General features: G+C 28.9%; 1 protein-coding gene and 1 long non-coding RNA gene across 7 annotated transcripts in view; both read left to right on the forward strand.

Moving 5' to 3' along the window:
- Positions 1-1,365: 1,365 nt before the first annotated feature.
- The window catches only part of LOC130670928 (protein kibra), a 75,233-nt gene continuing 55,101 nt past the window's right edge, over positions 1,366-21,497 (forward strand). Inside the window, exons 1-3 of one of the 5 annotated variants that reach the window (XM_057474564.1) lie at positions 1,646-2,091; positions 2,451-2,826; positions 3,236-3,376. In XM_057474564.1, coding sequence (XP_057330547.1) covers positions 3,249-3,376 — 128 coding nt within the window. In that variant the 5' untranslated portion in view covers positions 1,646-2,091; positions 2,451-2,826; positions 3,236-3,248. Of the gene's footprint in view, positions 1,499-1,645; positions 2,827-3,235; positions 3,377-21,497 lie in introns of those variants that run through there. The other 4 variants (XM_057474567.1, XM_057474563.1, XM_057474566.1 and 1 more) reach the window with 4 other exon arrangements.
- LOC130670939 (uncharacterized) lies at positions 15,826-21,289 on the forward strand. Of its 2 annotated transcripts, XR_008990458.1 has the most exons (5): positions 15,826-16,471; positions 19,710-19,922; positions 20,684-20,750; positions 20,847-21,015; positions 21,099-21,289. It is a non-coding gene; the product is annotated as an uncharacterized LOC130670939 (long non-coding RNA). The 2 variants fall into 2 exon arrangements; XR_008990457.1 differs by lacking the exon at positions 15,826-16,471 and having other exon boundaries at positions 18,526-19,922.

Here is a 21,497-nt window from a genome sequence, read left to right on the forward strand (position 1 = left end):
CTTTATGGCTAATTTTTACTCGAAAATTCTCTGCGTGCATAAGATTCATGAATCACTTAATGGTTTCTCAGGTCGAAAAAATAATGTGAATTTGACGAATGGATAATAAGTATAGGTCGAATTTTTGCCGAAAGCAAGTTAAAATCAAATGTGTTTTTCATTCATTTTTGACTTGCTATTGGTTTAGTTGATTTAAATTGAAGTTTTTCGACTAGAATTAGGAAAAGTTGTTATAATCCAAAATTTTTTTTTCGATGAATAAACTGATTCAAATGAATTTTGAGGAAAAAGTTAGCCGGTTTTCTTTTTGTTTTTAATTTGCAAGACCTATTAAACTAATAATGACGAAATATTCAAACAATATTAACAATAAAATATATATTTTTTTTAATATCTGGAAATTTGATTGAATCTTCCTTCGATGAATCCTTTTAATTGCTATAAAATTGATTAATTTATTTGAACGATATCGTTAGTAACGTTAAAAAAATAAAAAACAGTATTTTTTTTCTCTATTCTAATTTCTGACATATTCTATAAAGCTCAACATTGAAAAATTTACGTTACTGAAATTTGCCGATGCCTAATAATTTTTGGATTTTTTTAGAAACGATAAATTATAAAAACAAAAATAATTCAAAAAATTGCACCTGTGGCTTTTCTAATTTTCTACATGTGCATATTTTTATTTGTTATTTTTTTGTAATTGATTTGTTGAAAAAAAAAAAAAAAAAAAAAAAAAAATTGCTAATTATCTACTAATTTCAAGATCATAAAAATTTTCCAAGCTCACAAACTTGACAATCGGAGTTTTATAAATTCATTGATGTCTTGAGTTCTTCGAGCTTGCATCAAACTGATGTAAGTTCTAGGGATAGCCTGTAGAGTTAACCGGTTATAATATTTTTTTATTTTAGCAAACGGTCCTCCAAGTGTTCTTATATACTATTATATAAATTAAAGTAAGCAAAAAAAAACTGTTACTTAATCTTATATTCCTTTATCCCCACTATTTAATCAAAAACGACCTTCTGATTGTGTCGATTTTACATTTCCTTCGATTTTAATAGAATGTACGTGGTTCAAGGGCAGCTGGAGATTTGAGGATAAAAAAAAAAGTACTGACACGCGCCGCATGCCAGAAAAGTTTTGAGAATCGCATTCGAGATGTCGTTCTTTTCATTATCCCCGTTTAGACATTTTCTTTCTCTCTCTTTCTTTTTTCTTTTGCTGCCGTAAGCCGTAAGTTTTCGTTCAATGCACATTACATTGAAACATTCCCTAAGCACCTGCGACTTGGCTATCAAGTATCAAATTGAATATACAGTGGCGCCGGTATTTTTAGGTTGTGGAAAATATGCGAAACTCTGGGCAAGTTAAAGAAAGGACATCGAGCTGGTTGTTCGTATCATGTCGCGTATATTCGCTAATGTTCGTGCGCAGCGGTCAGAGACACGAGAGACAAGAAAAACAGTGGGGCTGAGCGTAAAAGCCGAGAGTAAGTGAGAAAATGTAAGATAAATTCTAAAGTAAGAGAGAGAGAGAGAGAGAGAGAGAGAGAGAGAGAGAGAGAGAGAGAGATGTTTATAGAACTGGAATCAAGTAGAATAGAGTGAGTGAGAAGGGCGTAGAGAGAAAGGTGGTGGAAAAGAGAGAGATACTTGGTTGGTACCGCATGAAACGTTCAGGCATGTCTCGAACTCCTGGCATGCCCGTTGTTGCTGACTGATAGGAATATTGTGTAGTATGTTCTCAGTTTTATCATCCTCTCAACGCGTCTTCAGCTAGTGTCAATAAGTTAATAAATTTTAAATATAAATATAGTATTATTATCGTTTATATTGTATTATTGTCCAGAAAGTTTATTGTGAATGTTATTTGTTAAGTGGTTGATATTGTATCTAGATGGTTTACATTTGACAGTGAAAGAGAGTCTCCTTGAGAGACACTTGTGGAAACAAGAATTACTCGAACGAGTTTTTCAAGTGACAGTGCGTGGATTTTGTAAAAAGTATATGTCTGTATATACTACATATATATTTATCTTCCTTTTTCTTACTTTAAAATATAATGGAATCGAATGAGATAGAGGTTAGTTGATGTGAAGCTTTTGATACTACCAAGTGCGCTGCTTCAATTGGAAACTAAAAAATAAAGATATAAAAAAAAAAAAAAATTGAAAATACAATTTGATATCAATGACGAGGACGTGTAATTTTAACTTATTTGTTTTAAATTTAAACTTTAAAATAAAATGGCTTTTACTTGTCATGAACACTACCGTATAATTCACTTGTCAATGACATTATAGAATTATTAAATTTTTTATGTGAAAGATTATTAAAAAATAATAAAATAAAAAACGTCGGGTAGATATGTAAAATGAATAATAAAAAAAAAAAGAATTTAAAATGATATAATTCATGGAAAAAAAAAAAAAAATATAATAGGAGAGGAGAATGCAGTGTATAAGTGTGGTGAAGTGAGTGTAATTTTTAAAAAATTCCCCGGGAAGTGATAAAGTGCACGATATAGAATTAAAAGAAATAAAAGTGCAACGCGGGAACTGAAAGTGCAGGAAGACTTGAGCAAGTAAGACAAGTGTCCTCCGGGGTTTTTGCATCGGTGCGTTGGGTCGTTTTGTGAGATCCACGCTCTTTTTTCTATCTATCTCTTCCTCTTTCTCTATATCTCTTTCTTTCTCTTTCTAACTCATTCGAATTCTTTATCTACTCTGTGTATATCCCGGCAATGTTAATGGTGGAATTCCGCTCTGGAAGAATCTGAAGGCGGGGACTCTGACGTCACTCCGCTCATGATAATGAGGTATTCATGATGGCGGAGTAGTAAGAGTGTATAGAGAGTATCCCTCTCAGTGATGTGTTGTTTCCTCCTCCTCCTTCACCTCATCTCATCCTTTTCCTTCTTTTTCTCAATATATCTCTTATCTATCTACCCGTCTTCCGTGCCTTTATAAAACTTGTCACAGCCCTTCATAAGAGTATGTAATGTAATGTAATGTGATTGTGTGTACGTGAATAAAATCGCGTATACACTTGTAATGTAGATAAATGTGTGGTTACAAATGCGCGAGTCAATCTCCCACCACCTTTACCTTTCTCTCTTGCTCTCTGTCTCACTCGTTAAATTCCGTATATTTTGCTGGGAAACCGGTTAATGGTAGCTGTTCTTTTTTCGATTTATTTATTCATACTTTTTTTTTTAATGAATTTAGAGTGCAGTAAAATATGCCAAGGAGACGAAATGGGGAGATACCGCTTCCGGAAGGGTGGGACGTTGCTCAAGACTTCGATGGAAAAGTGTACTTCATCGATCATAATACAAGAAAAACAACTTGGATCGATCCGAGGGATAGGTAATCTTAATGCCATTTTATTTTATTCAACCCTACATATATTTTAATCCATTTTAAAGTGCGTATTAGGATTACATTTGCTAAGAAATCATATATTAACATTAAAAAAACATATAATGATGTAGGGAGATTTTAAATTTTATGCACCGGCATTTGAGGATTTGTGCAAGTAGATCTCGAATAAATATCAAAACGGTTTAAATGTGTGGAGTATGTATCATCTTCATTCCTTTACTTGCTATATTATGTGTATGTAAGTGGCAATGTGTCGTTGATTGCTATTACACACACATGCTGCCAGGCGATTGTACGCCGCGCCCGCATTCCAACCGCCAGGGCCGGTCTTTCGATTTCTCTGTGCCTCTGGCATTAAAAATTCTTCACACAATTTGTTTTTATCTATACTTATGTACACGAAAAAGTTTATGCAATTAAAAATACGATAAAAAGCACAAAATAAATGTTCAACAATCAAATAATCTCTTGGGTCATCTTTAGAATTTACTGTTGTTCATAAACCTCTCATACATTATTTGACATATGTTTCTGAACAATATTTCGATCTCTCTGAACTTAACAAGATATATTTTATTTATACATGGATTTCTTTTAAAACGAATCTTACAGTTAGTAATCATCAAAAATCAGTGGAAATAATAATTTTTTTTCACTTTTCATGCACAATTACTAATGAAAGAATTGAGTTTATTTTTCATTTTAATCATGAGTAAATTTATTGTTTAAACAATTTATAAATTTAATCAACTCTTTCGATTGTGGCAAAAAACACATCATTTCACTAATTAAGATTTGAAATCGACCTTGTCGGTAGTTGACGAGTATAAACAAAAAAAAAAACAAAAAATCTTAAAAACGATTGACCCTGCGGGCCAGCCACGAAACTTCCCGCTGTTCTCGAGCTCTTTGAGCTCGAAAACATTGTTGCCGACACATGTTTGAGCTCTTTGAGGTCGAAAATGACTTAAATACATTGGTATTTTCGAGCCCGAAAAAAGTGACGTTTCGTATTAATCTCCGAGAATTCGAGAAATTGAAAATAATCAATAAGGATCGTTTTTTAAAGTTTTGCTCCCGATTGTGCTTGATAAATTCAATGTTTTTAGACAGAAATTAATAGAAATGACCAAGATAAAGAGTTACATGTACTTTGAATAAAACCACCGAGTTAATATATGAAATATCCGGAAAAAATGTTAGAAACAGTGATTTTTCAAAAATTTTGATGATGATATTATTTAAAATAACGAACCGATTGCAATAATTTATGTAGCTATTATCAAACACTATGAAGCTAAAGGGCCAGTATGAGTTTTGGTACATATGAGGAATTACAATATGCGTTATTTGAAAAAAAGTAAATTATTATTTTTTTAATTTTTCATCGTCGATATCTTTCGAATTAATTAACCGATTTTGATGTTTGAGGCGGCTTTCGACGCAATTTTTCAGCCTTTGACGCTAAAACATTATTACAATCAATCAGTTTTGTAAGTTTTGAGTTTATTAGATAAAAACACTTTTCACCATACCTGTACCGGAAGTTTAAATTCCTACTCTGTTTTGAGGGAAGAAAATCGTTCTTTTCTTTTATGAGAAAACAAATGATAAACATTAGCGTATGCTCCATTCTTTCCACCAACAGAAGCAGAAATTTAAACTTTCAGGTACAAATCTGGTGAAAAATTGCATACGCACCACGGAGAAAGGTAGGACTTCCCAATCCGTGTTTGCCACCCTCGCCTTTAGCTCGAGTAGACTATCCTACACACGGGCTGGAATGTCCTACTTTCTTCCCTTGGTGTGTTATATACTATTTTTGAAATTCTTTCGACAAAGATATCTCTTAAGCAATTAATCCGATTTTGATGGTTAAGCAGCATTCGACGTGGCTTATAAAGTATTAGAGCTGGTTAGATTTTGGAATCAATCCATCAAGTATACTAAAAGTTATAAAAAAAAAAAACATTTTTCAAAAAATTTCATTTTGGAATAACTCGAAGCGCATGTTACCGAGCAAGTCCAATTTCTTACAGCACCTAGGAATTAAACAGCCGCTTCAAATTCCGTCTAAAAGATCTAAATCGGTTCACCCGTTAAAAAGTTATAGGGTATTTACATACGTACTCACGTAAGTACGTACATACACAAACTCATACACGGAGAAAAATGGAGACAAAAAATATACGAATTTTTATTATGCTGTCGACCAAACTTGGAGCAATAAGTTGAGTCTTCAGAAAATTATTATCCTGCACTATAATTATTATTGTGAGCCTCTAGAAATTTTTTATTTTTTACTACAATTCCTTATTTAGATAAATAATATTTATTACAGTATATAAATTAGTTTTATGTGTATAATATTTTTTGTAGAGTAGCATGATAATTTTTTGGCGCTTCAACTTCCTGTTTCAAGTTTGATCGACAGCTCAATAAAAATTCGTATATATTTTGTCTCCATTTTTCTCCGTGTATGTGTGTATGTACGTGCTTACGTACATGTGTAAATAGTCAGGATAGCTTCCTAGGACCTAAAAACGTCAAAATCTGTTCAAAACTCGGTTTTCGAAAATCGGACCGAAATCAACTTCCAATCAACTTAATAAAATGTTCCAAGACTGATCTAGATTGGTAAATTTGTTTAAATGACATCCCATTGTGCCAAGACTGTAGCTAAATAATTAAGCATCTATACTTACTAAGAACAAATTAAAAAAAACTTATATCGGTAAACATGTGCGTCATAGTAACATATAGAGATGAATTTGGATATAGAGAAATCGAGTAGACCGATGGAAATAATTTCCTTTGCATTTGCTGGGTCTCGAATATGGTCCTTCATGGCTGCTAGACAAGTGTCTTGTTCACTAGGCGATTACAGTCTATAGGCTATACAAAGAAGCCAGAGGTTTTAAAGTACCATTTGTTATCAAGCTATCTTATAATCATAAGATATGTGAAATTTAAAATTTTTCGATCGTAAAGCACACTCTTATGCTTCGCATCATGAGTCGTGTAATAATCTAAAATCATAATACCTACTACTTGAAGTTATTTGAACTTGAATGAAAATGAAATTATTATATTTAAATAGAAAGTTTTCTAAATAAAAAGCTATTTATAGCATGCTTGCAATCTGAAATTTTTTTAGCGAACTTGAACAAATTTATTTGAATATTAAGTCTTGCACCAAGACTGCAGGTAAACCGAAGGTTGGTAGTTAAGATTGGTAAACTCTTGAGCCAAGACTGGTGACCCGAAGCTTCATAGTCGAACTTTGGCGAGTTGCTCTGTATACGGAAAAAAGAAAACAGGAATAATTGCTGTTTGAGCGAGCATTTATTACATTTTCAAATAGTAACGCAGCGCTTCATAAACGAAACTGCAAAAGTTACAGTTTGGCGCTGCGCAGCAAGTTTTACATTTTAAGTATGAAATATTACAGTTTGAAAATGTATTAATATATATGCTTTAAAATTTACAGTTTTTCTCAGTTAAAATTTTTAAAACTTGTTTCTCGAAATAACGTTATTGCCACTATAAACTGTAAATTTTACATTTTCAGTTAGTAATATTTGTGGTTATTCTTTTCAATAATCTAGTTTGAATAGTGGTAGAACCCACTACGAAATGTAAATTTTAAAGTTTCAACATGTAAATTTTCAGTTATTTTTAAAAATTAATGCTATTCATTCAGCAATTTTAATAGTAAAATACATAAATTTCACAGCTCAATTAAAGTAAATGTGATTTTTTAAATTGAATTAACGTTGCATAAATATTAATTTGTCACTTATCAATGGTAAATTTAAAAATTTTATTTTCCTAAATTTAATAAGTATTTAATTTTCTTTATTTATTTAATTAATACTCATACTGTAGTACTACTAGTAAAATATAATAAACAGAAGGAAAACTAAAACAAATTAAAATTTTCATTAGAAGACAAATAAATGATAAAGATTAAATATTAATTTAATTTAAGTAAAATAGTTTAAAAAATGAAAAAGTACAGGTTTTAATGTTCCTATTTTTTATTATTAATTATCACAACTTACAAATGCAATCACATGATACAATATCGTAGTATTTAAATAAAGAAGAAACTTATAATATATACAAATGATTTAAATTTATGTTTTTTGGCAAATGTATTTTTTGCCATTTGATTGAGATGACAGCGAGCAAGTACCATCTGTTTCACTCAGATTAATTATCTGCCAAAGATTTGAATAATTCTCACATATTTCATAAGCCTGAAAATGGACATAAAACTGAGAATCAATTTTATTTGTTATAGATAATATTTCATTAGTATTTTTATTAAGTAAAATCTCTTGTATTAAAAAAAAATTAGATTTTTCCATAGTATTAATTGTAATAACGCCAGAACGAATATATTTATCACCCTTGTAAGTAACCCAATGACGCGATTCAACATCACCCTTGATAATTAATTTCAATTGAGAAAATAGATACGCTTGGTTCGTATTGCCGAAGATATCATCACGATAATTATTGTCCATTGTGATAAGTTTTAGGATAGATAAAATGAGATAGATATAAGAAGCACAAAATCCTTAAACATAACAAAAAAAATCGGTCTATCGGTTAACTCTGCGGGCCAGCCCCAAAACTACCCGCTGTTTTCGAGCTCGTTGAGCTCGCAAATACTTTTGTATGGCATTGTTTTGTAAAAAACCATTTTTTAGCATTTCTTTCTCCCACGATATCTCGCGAACGAATGAACCGATTTTGATGGTTGAGGCGGAAATCGGCGTGTTTTATCAAGTTCTAAAGCCGATCAAATTTTGAAATTGATTTATTCAGTCATTTTTGAGATATTTCAAAAAAAATAAAAAAAAAATTTTTTTTTTAATTCTTTCGACAACGGTTTCTCTTGAACGAATAAACCGATTTTGATGGTTGAGGTGGCATTCGACGCGGCTTATAAAGTTTTAGAGCTGATTAGATTTTGGAATCAATCCATCGAGCAAATTAAAAGTTATCCAAATAAAACATTTTTTAAATATTTTCGAACGCACCCTACCGATGAAGTTCAAATTTTTACAGCTTCAACGATATTTTAAAATGTAGTTTTACTATTTTTACATTTTAAATAGTAAAAGTTCATGATTGCTAAGGCATTGATGATATTTGGTATAGAAATTTTAAAAATTACAGTGTGAGATGTAATAGTTCCATTTTCTACATTAAGATTCATAATCGAATGCCCACACTGTAAATCTTCTCGAACCAATCAACAAATTTTCTAGTTTGATACTTTAATTTTTACACAACGGCTAAACTGTAATTTTTACAGTTTTAAAGAGGAATAAATGATTTTTAAAGAAACAAATTTTCTGTGAGCAAAAAGTAATAATTATTTTACATTTCATTGTGATCGATTTACATTTTCAAACTGTAAATATTACTGCATAATTTGCAACTAAGGCGAGGTTGCGTCTTTCTATTTTGTCTCGATGCAACCTGTTTACCAGTACAGGGAACTGGTGCAACGGTGGGCCTCTCCAAGCCCTCTTTGACTAGAGTCTCTTTATTTCCTGAGATGTCCAGAGTGTGTGGTCCGCACAGGTGTAGACCCGAGTGGCTGTGGTTAAGTACCACGCGCAATCAAGATTTTTGATCATACCTTCGATTAATGTCCACCCTTAGTCACTTGATCATATTTTTCAATTAAGAGTGTCGTCTGGAGAGAAAGTAGGGGCATGCAGCGCGTGGATACCCAAAAGGGCGAGGAAACGGCCTCCTGTGAAACGGAGGTGGACTTCAGTCCCGTCACACTAATTTTTTTTTTTCTAGTCGAAGCTTGGCAAACTCTTGGGCTAAGACTGGTCAACCGAGGCTCGGTAGTCAAAGATTGTTTGGCTCTTGGGTCAAGACTGACAAACCGATTTTCAGCAGCCCTATATTCTGCCAAGACAGGCCCCGTCGTAAAAACTTTTTCCCACAAGGGTTCTGAGACCTCGAAACGTTGTAACATTTAACTCAAAATTACTTCTTACCATAAAATTTGAAATTAAATTGATTACTCGTATTTATCAATATCACGAGTACGTATTGAATGCAATAAAAATTTCGCTGCTTAATATTAGTTTACTAAGTCAGGAATTAGGTTTAGAAGAAGTTGATTAATAACAAAGATACTAATTGAATAAACCATCAATTTTTTATTTGAAAAATAGAATACAAAGAGGGGCAGAGGCAGCCGTTCGGTTTGCGTGTGGCTTGGGCGATCACCAAAGTTAAGCAGCATCGAGCATGGTTGCTACTTGACTGGGTGACCGCTTTGCCACGCATTGAGCTTGAGTGGAGGTCTGTGCGCTAGACGCGGGTTGAAGATCCAATGATCGGTATAATGAGAATTTTATCGATCGCTGGAACTTCGCCTCATCCGACTGTATTGGCAATGGGTTTTCTCTGTGGTTTCCCCTTGCCGCTATACTCCCACAACAAAGGTTGGGTATAGGGCAACACGTAATGATGCAGTACAGTAGGCACAAGTCGGTCCACAACCGCACGATAGAGGCAAGAAGTAGGAGAAAGTGCAGCAGTTGTGATTAAAGGCAAAAGTGTTAATAGTCTCTACAGGGGCTGGACACTGCAATAAATAAACAAAAAATAGAATACAAAGGCTGTATGTAATCTTAGGTAGTTATTGTACGAGCAGCTAAACTACTCCTTGTTATGCTGGTCCTTTTTTTCCTTATGATAACTACTATAGTCATGGATGACGACTGATACTTATATATGTATATAATAGACTGATTCGAAAAAATCGACTATTTTTTTTTTCTTCATTATATCCCGTTCAAATAACATGGGAAAAACATATCGAAAAAAAAAAATTTGAAAAAATCAATTTTCTTGAAAAAAAAAAAAATTTTTTTTGAAAAAATTTTTTTCAAGAATTACAGTTTTTGATTAAAAAAATGAAGTTTGTCGCTAAAAAAAAATTTTTGACATTAAAGAAATCATTGGAAACCAAAGAATCGCTAATTATGCCCATCAGTGTTTTCTTCGTACAACTCACAGAAAAAAAGTTATGAAGCTTGGAACAATAGTGAAATGAAAAACTTAACGTAAAGATAATTTCCGGATTTTATTACGTGTACATGTTTATACACTGAATCTATATACTATGTATAATCAGTAAGGTGTTTTAAAAAGATTTTTGAGATCTTACATGTTTTCCGTATAAATTTCGAAAGAAAAATATTTTTGTTAAGAATTTTTTTTTTTTTCTTTCTGTATTTTTAAATTAAAAAGAAAGCTGAAGGAGCTTGAAAATAGCGGGAAGTTTTGGGGCTGGCCCGCAGGGTCAACCGATAGACCGATTTTTTTTACGGGTTTGTGTTGTCATAAAAGGCAGTATAAAAGTTTAAATAATTAATCTATAAATTTTTTGTTTCTTGGATATTTGCATATTTGTGATTGAATATTTTGGCTTCTTTATAAAGTGCTTGTGATGTGCATGCAAAGATAATTTTCTTTTCAAGATGTCTAGTTACACAACGTTATGTGTAAAAATTTTCTCGCATTTCTATGAACGATGATCCAACTTAAATGTGTATTCGAGATTAATAAAAAAGACTCTTTAAAACATGAGATAATTGGTCGATCTGGATTAGATCCAAATTTCAACGAAGAAATATGTATGCATAAATATATTATCATTTGTGAATTTATTTTTATATAATTGCCCTCAATTTTATCTATTTATATCTAACGTATTTGTAACTGAAGTATTTGATAAAATCTTAATATTCTAGATAAGTTTTTGTATGATTATTAATTGAGATCGTATATTTTTGTCCGATATCACAAGATAATATCATTGAGCCACGACCAATAACAAAAATTCGAAATGATAGTTCTGATAGGAAGTATGTAATGGTATAGATTTTGAGTACAAAAATCAAATTTTTGTTATTAAATAAATGTAGATTTTTATTTTTAAATCTGTTACATCATGCATTTTTTAACTACACAGAAAAAAATGAAATCTTGAACCAAGAAATAAAATGTCTTCGAAATTTTTTTTTATCATTCATGCGATATAAGTGCTATCTTAGCGCACGCTCTTTTGTTCGCCAAATAGCTGTTTGCCCATTCAACTGTTTCCACGTCATTTGTGTGCGTTATACGATTACCTGCGGTAAGTTTACTTGTCGCACTCAAATTTACTTGCCGAATGCAGATTATCGTATAATCCACAAAAATGTCGCGGTAACAGTTGAATCAACAAAAAGCTACTTGGGGAACAAAACAGCGAGCATTAAAATAGTACTCGTATCGCATTAATAATAAAAAAAAGTATCTTCAATTTGTGCGGTATTGCTCACTTCGTTCGTGCGCTCAACTTTGCTCTCGTGGGCAGTCGACAACTTACCGCACTAGTTGTACAATATACTATTCTTAAACCAAGCGAAATTTCTTACTTTATTGAAGTAAAAAAATTATTTGATCCAAGAATTTATTTCTGAAAAGAGCCAATTATCTTGTTTCAAGAAATTCTTGTCTTGATTTAGATTTTCTTGGCTCTAACGATTTTATATCTTCGATGAATAACTTTCGTGTTTTGACCCAAAACTATATTATCTTCAATAGAATTCTTCAAGCAAGACCACTTGTCTTCAACTCAAAATGACGTATTATTGTTTTAAGAATTTTTAATTTTTGGTTTAAGTACACGGAAAGAATTTTTTGATGAAAATCACTCTGCAATTTCGAGTAATCCTGGGCCATTCCAAAAAATTAGTATTTTTTATTGCAACTTTTAATATTTTTCGTTAAAATTTTAATATCACTACACTATATTTTACTCTACTAGTGAGTAATTTTTAACAGCAGATAAATTGGTATAATTATATGATTTTAGACGCTGTTGGGATCCCATATTTAATCGGTTATTATGAATATTTTATCTGAATCTACCAATTTGTATTCTACGTGTATTAATTTTTACTCCCCAATATACTCTCTTAAAATGAATCAGTGAAAAGTGCTGCAAATCAGTGAATATTCACTGCATAAACAGTCTCAAGTATACCACTTAATCAATCCGTGGTATACTTGGGACTGTTTATGCAGTGAATATTCACTGATTTGCAGCACTTTTCACTGATTCATTTTAAGAGAGTAGTATTTCTTTAAACCTATTGATGTTATGACGAAAAATTACTTGAACTTCGAACAAAATTTCGAATCCATTGAAGTATTTTGTACTCTCAACTGCCGAGTAATATTTCAGTAGTCTTCGTTAATCTTCGGTTAATATCGACTTCGATTCAATTTCTTTTATTTCGCTCGCGACAACTTACATGTTACGCACACAAACGTATGCTTGGAAAAGAAGACGATCTCTTTATCTCTCTATAACTTAATATTTATTTTAAAAATAAAAAAAATTTATTATCTTTTCTTTTTCAACACTATACGAGTAATTTTTTTTTTCTTCTTCAAAATATTTATTTTAATATTATTAAGGTTTTTATCCATTTTTTATACAATATGATTTAATTCTCCTCTTTATTGAATAGAATTTTTCCCGATGTTTATTAAAACTTTGTACAACGTTTCGTCAGTTTCCTGACTTCCTCAAGTACTCATTTATAAAAACATCGAATTGTTAAATCCATGAGTTATAAATTAGGAAATTGATACGACTGTTACTAATAATATTTATAGGTACAAACGATGATCTAGAATGGTTAGACGCGAATAAGTTTATGTTATAATAGTTTTTTTTTTGACACTAGCAATTGAATTTTTAATAATTTAATAAATTAACAATATTATTAGTTAATATTTTCAAGTATAATTTCACAATATGTATAATGAATAAACTAAATATTATTAGTAACAGTCGTATTAATTGCTTGCTTTATAACTCATGGATTTAACAATTCGATGTTTTTATAAATGAGTACTTGAAGAAGTCAGGAAACTGACGAAACTTTGTACAAAGTTTTAATAAACATCGAGAAAAATTCTATTCAATAAAGAGGAGAATTGAATCATATTGTATTTATTTTAAGTCATATTCTAATACAATTAGATGGTTTTAGATTTTTCATAGAAATTTCAACCTATTAATTGTAATTTTTATTTTAATTCAATATAAATTTTATAAAATGAATCATCAACTTTTTATAATACCTTACAAGCAAGAATTGAATTTAAGAGAATTTATTTAGACAGCCGCTAGGGGTAATTTTTACTCCTAATTGTGAGTAAAAATTAATCTGATTGATTTTTACTCACTGAAAGAGTAAAATTTCGTAATTCAAAAGTAAAAAGTCGTAATGGCCCAAGATTACTCGATTTAGAGTTATTTTTAGAATAAACGACATGGCAATATTCATACGAATATTCTTTCCGTGTAGGTTATGAAAAAATTCCTTGGAAAATCGACCATGAGGACACATACAATAGTTAGATTTTTAAAAAATCTACCTAAAAATGGCATTCTTCAAACTAGTATTCTTGGTCCAAGAATATCTTACTTGAATCAAGTTAACTTTTTTTTCTGTGTACGCTTATATTCCCTGTCTACGTTAATGTGTAGTTATGTTTACATGATACACTGCATAACCTCAAATTCGATAATAAACATTGCTATAGTCATCCCATAGATAATAGAAAATTTAATTAATTGAAGGTGATAATTAATAAGTGATAATTATACACAGTAAAAAATAATGTGTATTTGTGTCGAAAACGGTTTGTGTTAAAAATCGTAGTGTGTTAAACTAACACAAAGTTTGTGTCACTTTTTTTTTAACATAAAAAATGTGTTATACACTCTTTATTAACACATTTTGTGTGTTACTCTGGAATACTTTGCGCCCTCTTGTGGCGATATTTCAACATTATCTTTGTGTTAAAAAGGGGTTACACAAAGTTTGTGTCGAAATTTCAACACAAATTTTGTGTCAACCGTTTTTAACACACAAACTGTGTTGATTTTACACAATATTTTTTACTGTGTAAGTAGTAGCTATAAGTAAAAAGAGAATAGTTGTCATTTAAATTTAAAACTTTTTAAATAATTGAAAAGAATTTATTACTTTTATTGTTAATTTTTTAATAAGGAATAATTAATTGAATTATATCAAATTAATTAATGATAATAATTAATTAGTGAGAATACTAAGCTATAAGAGAAAAAAAAATGGTTATTATTAAAATTTAAAACTATTTCAATTGCTTGAAGTATTTAATTACCTTTATTAAAAATAGTTAATTTTGTAATAAAAAATAAATAAATAATTCAATTAAAAATTTGTAGTTTGATTATATTAATTTAGTAAATTGATTACCATAAATTTCTTAAATTAATAGTTATTGATTTATTTAATTAATTTATATTAATTTCTTGCACTGAGAAAAATATTTTCTCCTGTCAACTAAATTTTAGTTATGACAATAAAATAATTTGATTGCCCATTGCCAATCATATATTTGGTTGTTTTAACTAAATATTTTATAATCCATCAACGAAACAAATTATCAGAAACTATAAAATATTTAGTAAAAATAATTACGCGTTTAGTAGAAAGCATAAAATCAAATTGATTACCTGTAGAATTTAAAAAGTAGTCATAATGAAATATATGAGTGTTCTTTAGAGAATGATCTATTAATAATAATTGAATATTATTTTAAAATGACAGAATATTTATTTTAGAGTTAAATAAATGCATATTTAGAAAAACAATTTCGTTCCTTGACACGTACTTTTTTTTTCGTACTATGACAAAAATTGTTCAGGAAAAACATTAATATTAAACACTAATGTCATAGTGTAATACAGTATACTCCTATATTACTATCAAAAAGGGAATATAATAACTCTGAAATAAGTATCTTACCAGGGACACCACAAATGGTGGGCGCGATCTAGTGCCAAGCACCGAACTACTCGCGCTGCTGCTGCCTAGCATCATAACTTTTAAATCAATGATCATTTGATTCAAATATATATTTATCAACCTCGAACAAATATATATGTATTAATTCTAAATGAATATATTTTTTTGTGTCTAAGTAATATTTATTAGAGTTAACATAATAATATTTTGCTTTAAATATTTAGATTTGTTGGCAAAATAGTTTAGTTGTCCATTAAATAAATATTTTCTTAACTTTACTAAATGATTTTATTATCTTAGAGAGAGAAATATTAATGTCAACCAAATAGAGTCTATTGATTCATTTGTTAAAAATGATAAAATAGATTATATTGACGTAATAAAATTTAGTTGTCCCAAATAAATTTTAGTTTAACAGGATTTAAAAAAACCAATTTAATTGTCCAAAGAGAAATTTTTTCTAAGTGTGCATATATTTATGTTAATTTAGTAAATTCAGTATTTCCAAATTATTAGTACACTGAAAAAAAAGTTTAAGTCCTATTGGTATACACTTTTTTAATGAATTGGTATTGCGAATATGATATAAAAAAGTTTAAGTATTATCGCAATACTCTGTTTAAGTGAGTGACTTATATTTTCCGTACGATACTATAGCAAGTCCAGAGAGTATAGTAAAAAAAGTTCCCGCGTAAGACTCAGCGCGTATTTTGCATCTTTTTTCCCCGAGTTTATATTATACCTTTAACCTCTACATCGTTCTTAAGAGCGTTAAACAGATTATTTACATAATTGGAATTAAAAATAATCATTATGGATTCCTGGGTGAAAAATAAATTGACCGAGTGGAATTTTTCATCCTATCATCAAGTATTATCGATAAATGGGTTTATTGTCATTTCTTTAATATATAACAATATTTATTTCCATAACCTTTCTTAAAGAAACGAAGAATCTCTGTAATTCTAAACGAATATTCTCTCCGTGTAGTGTAAAACTTTAATTTATTCTTCATATGTGAACTAAAAATTCGTTTGAGTACAGTTTGTGTAATAAAACTATTTTACAAAATACGCATATATTTTTATACGTTCAAAAATTTTTTATTGTCATATCGTCTCACTTGGAACTTAACACACTTTACTCACCAATGACCCCAACATTCCAAAAGCATGACGTAAGTTAATGTGTGTGATTTGTAGCAACTCCGTGACAAATACTAATAAGTAATACAGAAGTTGATAATCTATACATAGGAACAAAAAAATAGTGCTAGAACAAATAGAGAAAAAATCTGGGCAACGGTTGGCCCTGCGAGCCAGCCCCAAAACTTCCCACTGTTTTCGAGCTTTTTGAGCTCGAAAACATTGTTGTGAATACATTTTCGAGCTCAAAACACTTTTGGATGCAATTGTTTCTTATAAAATTTTTATGCTTAAACAAGTTACGTTATATATTTAAGTTTGAAAATATAAAAATCGAAAATAATTAATGAACAAGCGTTTCTTCAATTTTAATTCACGATTATGTTGAATAAAATAAATGTTGAATACATTCGGCCTGAATGGCCGAAATCAATGAGGGTGACCCAAATAAAGTTTAAAATGAGTTTTGACTCAGATCAGAGCGTTAATACACTGTTAAAAAAAATAGTAAATTTCCAATATGTTTACCAAACATATGTTATGGAAATTTACAAATTAGCGTATTGTAAAACTAAACAGTAAACAATATTTGTAAAATTACAATGTCTTTCTGTAAAAATGATATTCAAATTGTACAATCACAAAAAAAAATTGTTATTTTACATTATTTTTGTATGAATCAGATACGTATAGTAATTTTACAATATTATAGTTAAAATTTTAACATCGATATGGTAAATTTATTATAAATTCATGTAATTAAATTTACTATAATTGTTAGTAAAATTAGGGACAAAAATTTGATTTTCAAATTACTACTAAATTCTTGAATATTTACCAAACACCAATTTAAATTTACTTATTTTCTAAGGAAATAAGAGATGGATATTGTAATTTTCCATTTCCTTTACATTTATCTCGTACAAATTGTAATTTTACGATACTATAGTGTACATTTCAACTATGAGATGGTAAATTTATCATAAATATTTGTGATTTACTTTACTGTTATTATTGGTAAAACTACAACATAAGATTTGTTTTTGAAATTACAATAAAAGTTTTTAATTTTTACAATAAAATTATTTAAATTTACAAATTTCATTCGGAAATAAAAAATCGATATTGTAAATTTACATTTCTTTTGAATTGATCTAATACAAATTGTAATTTCAAGACACTAAAGTGTACATTTCAAGTCAAATACGGTAAATTTGTCATAAATATTTAAGATTTAATTTACTGTTATTATTGGTAAAATTACAATAAAAGATTTGTTTTTGAAATTACAACAAAATTTTTTAATTTTTGCAAAAAATTATTCAAATTTACATATTTCATTAAGAAATAAAAAATCGTTATTGTGATTTTACGTTTTTTTTGTATTGATCTAATACAAATTGTAATTTTAAGACACTACAGTGGACATTTCAAGTAAAATCCGGTAAATTTATCATAAATATTTGTGATTTAACTGGCTGCAATTGTAAGTAAAACTACCATAACAAATTGGTTTTTAAAAATATATCAAAACATTGAGCTATCAATCTAATATTTATTCAAATTTACATATTCTATTGGGAAATATTAAATGGATATTTTAGTTTTGATTTCTGAATTTTTCGCATTAAATAAATCAGAATTTTGATCTTACGATAGACTAGAGGTGGAAAAAAGGATTTATTATGAATATTAGTTATTTAGTTTACTGCAATTATTAGTAACATTAAAAACAAAATAATATTCTCAATAACTGCAAAATTCATACTGAACAGAAAACATGTACAGTAATTAAAAATGAGCCAAAATGAATTATAAGATGAAAAATTTTTTTAATAATTTTTTGAGCATTAGTCTTTTGTGTCCTGGCATTATTTCAAATTATAATGAGATTATCGACATAAGCTAGACTTACAATCTGTAAGTTGAAATTATAATTTTCGGTTTTTATTACCAAGTTACATTTTAACCTTAAGGTTCTGCATCTGAAATACATATTTTCATATCCTCTATGAATTTTTATACTTTCTCGAAGTTTTCTTTTTTTTTTTTTATCACGTCTCATTTAAAAAAAAAGGATCGGAAGTAAGTCTTTCGACCGTTGCCTTATTTTACGATCTACCGGAACGCTTCAAACATGCCCTCAGAATTTTTTTTTTGTACTTTTTTTTTTCTCCAACTCTTTTTATTGTTTAAATATTTTTCTGACGCTACCATGTTATAGCGACGTTTTCAAATAATAAAGTTTATTTATAACAATTACAATACTTGATATACTGCAACGTTAAAATAAATAATTAACCCATAATAAAATTACTGTAAAGTATTTATCTTCAATTTCATAACAAATCAATTATCAGTATTGAAATGAAAAAGATATTTTACACAGTCTACATAAAATTCGTTGAGGCAGAATAAATTGACAGCTACCCATAATTTAATTATTAATTAATTAAATCTTGATTTCTACAGTTTTTACTAATATTACATTTTAACATACTGTGTGCGTGCTTTTATTATTAGAAAATTAAAAAATTTTTAATTATTTAAAATTTCTTGTTTGCTATACAGATAAACATTTGTTTATGAGTGAATTTGGTATCAAAGAATAAAGACTATATACATGTATAAAAATAACTCGGAAAAGATGTATAATCATAATCTTATACATGAAACGACATATACGCGTTAATTGTAGCAATGTATAGTATCGTTATTTTTCATGTTATTTAAGAGATATTCAAAAACATATACGGGACTAAGTTATTAAAATATACGACTGTGTGTTTGTAGATGTTTAAAAACAACCAAATTCTTTTGCTTCTTCATATACCAATATATGGACCAAAAAATAAACGGTTTGAAACCTTCGATGTTAAAACAAAGCAGTCAAGACATAGACCACATTTTTGACGGAAGAACTATTAAATTAAAAATTGTCGTTACAATTTTTTTAATTCATTTGATTAAAATTATTCAGAATTCTATGTAATTATTCGTAGTTATGTTAAATTGTGATAATAATAGGAAACTGAGAATTGTAGAAAATTTTCTCTTTTTTTTTAAATTTTCTCGATCTACCATCGAGTTTACTTTTTCTCTGGTCATAAAAACCTCTCTCATACACGAGCCGGGACCAACATGTGACTTGTGACGTCAAAGGTCCCAGGACAAAGGTCTTAGTTTTATTTAAGAAACAAACAACTCTTAGCCGATACAACTAGAACACATAGCCCTTCGTCTCCGGGGGGAACATACGTATTCTTTTAGGCACAAAGTGAACACGTTAGCGACAATTACAATAAAAAAAAACAATAAATATTAATAAAAATAATCAGTGTGAAATTAGTGAATTTTTAATTGTGCAAGTTTTTTAGTAATTCATTTTATAAACAATTTTAGTGAAGTATAATAAACTCATTAAATAAATAACTAGTGATACAGATCCAACAAAGAAGCATTATAAATTTGGTCTTATAAAAGGTAAGCATCCCATACGCATCAACCTTATATTAACTCTTTCTTTAAAGCTAAGCATTTTGTGTCACTGCTAAAGAAAAATATGTGAATTATTGCTATCTATTTTTATACAAATTTAAATAATTTTTGAGTCATCAGCTTTTCTGAATTAAATTGTCTATGAGATTATAATACTTTTCAATTTAGAAATAATTTAGTATTAAACACGGATTTTTCATATTTCAACTTAACTTTATTAAAAATTTATACCTTTTATTAATCTCTTTTTTAGTTGTTTAAAAATTACTTTATTTGGTAACATGAAATTATTTAATATCGATACAATTTATGCTTAAAAACTAATATTACGTTCCTTGTGGAGATTAAAAAAATTTTTATATAAAATGAATTTATTTATTTTAGGCATTAAAAGTACCAATCAGTTAATACTATTTTATCGATAGTTTTTATTTATTTTTTGTTCATTATATTATATAAATTTTTTGCAACAAGTATGTTAGTGTCACTAATCACCAACATCACCAAAAAAATGATATAGAGTCTACAGACACTCTGTTCGTTCGTAATATGATAAAAAAGCTAAAAAACATTTTGCCATTTCGAATAACGAAAATACTTATAGCGAGATGATTTTTGATTTCATTGTAAGATTTATGAAAGAAGATTTAACATTTCTTTATTATTTTGTCAGTGCAAGTTACCTATTTTTTTGTTTTTAAGTTGTAAATAAGTTGAATTATTCAAATTTAAAATTTCGATTTCAGAAAGAATTGGAGGAGAATGAGCTGTTTGCAGTGACGCCAGTAACAAATCCGATATTAATTATCCGAGGTATTACATAATAAATATCATAAAATTAGTTTCTAATTTCAAGAGAATTCAATGCCATAATTATATATGTATGTATGCTGTTTTTTCTGTTAATAGGAAAAGAATTACACGATGATAACAAACGATACAATGTAGTACTCGAAAAACAATGTCTGATTGGAGTAGATTCATTCCTTGAAGGAATTTTAGTTACATTTTTATCGTACTATGTCTTTGGATTTGCTTATCCAAACAAATTAGAAAAGACAATGGAAGCTATTCAAAAGTAAGTTTCATACTATTACATTAATTTATCAAGTTTTATTGTAAAATACAAATGATGCATCATTTTTATTATTTATTTTTCAGATTGTTTCTTAAAATTTCTCCACCAGGGAAGGGTAATAAGCGAGATGGAAAAAAACGAAAAGCTATACTGTCATTTATCCGAAAGTAGCTTCATTTATGAAAGAAATAAATTATTATATAAATAATTAATAAAAATTAAAACCTTTTATATAAAATATAATTCGAAAATTTAAAAAAAAAATCAAATGTATTCAGACAAAAATTTAGATAAATAAATTACAATTAATTACTAATTTTGCTAAGCTTTACTCAGTTCTCAGCTTAGTGAAATTTCGATATGCGTATAGTAATGTTACTATACACTTTTTAAAAAGAATTCGAGCTATTTACTATATGCGTATTGTAATTTCACTAAACTTTCCCTCAATATAATTTTAGTAATATCTATTGAATTTATTG

The sequence above is a fragment of the Microplitis mediator genome, chromosome 7 (genome assembly GCF_029852145.1).
Source record: "Microplitis mediator isolate UGA2020A chromosome 7, iyMicMedi2.1, whole genome shotgun sequence".
NCBI classification, from domain to species: domain Eukaryota; kingdom Metazoa; phylum Arthropoda; class Insecta; order Hymenoptera; family Braconidae; genus Microplitis; species Microplitis mediator.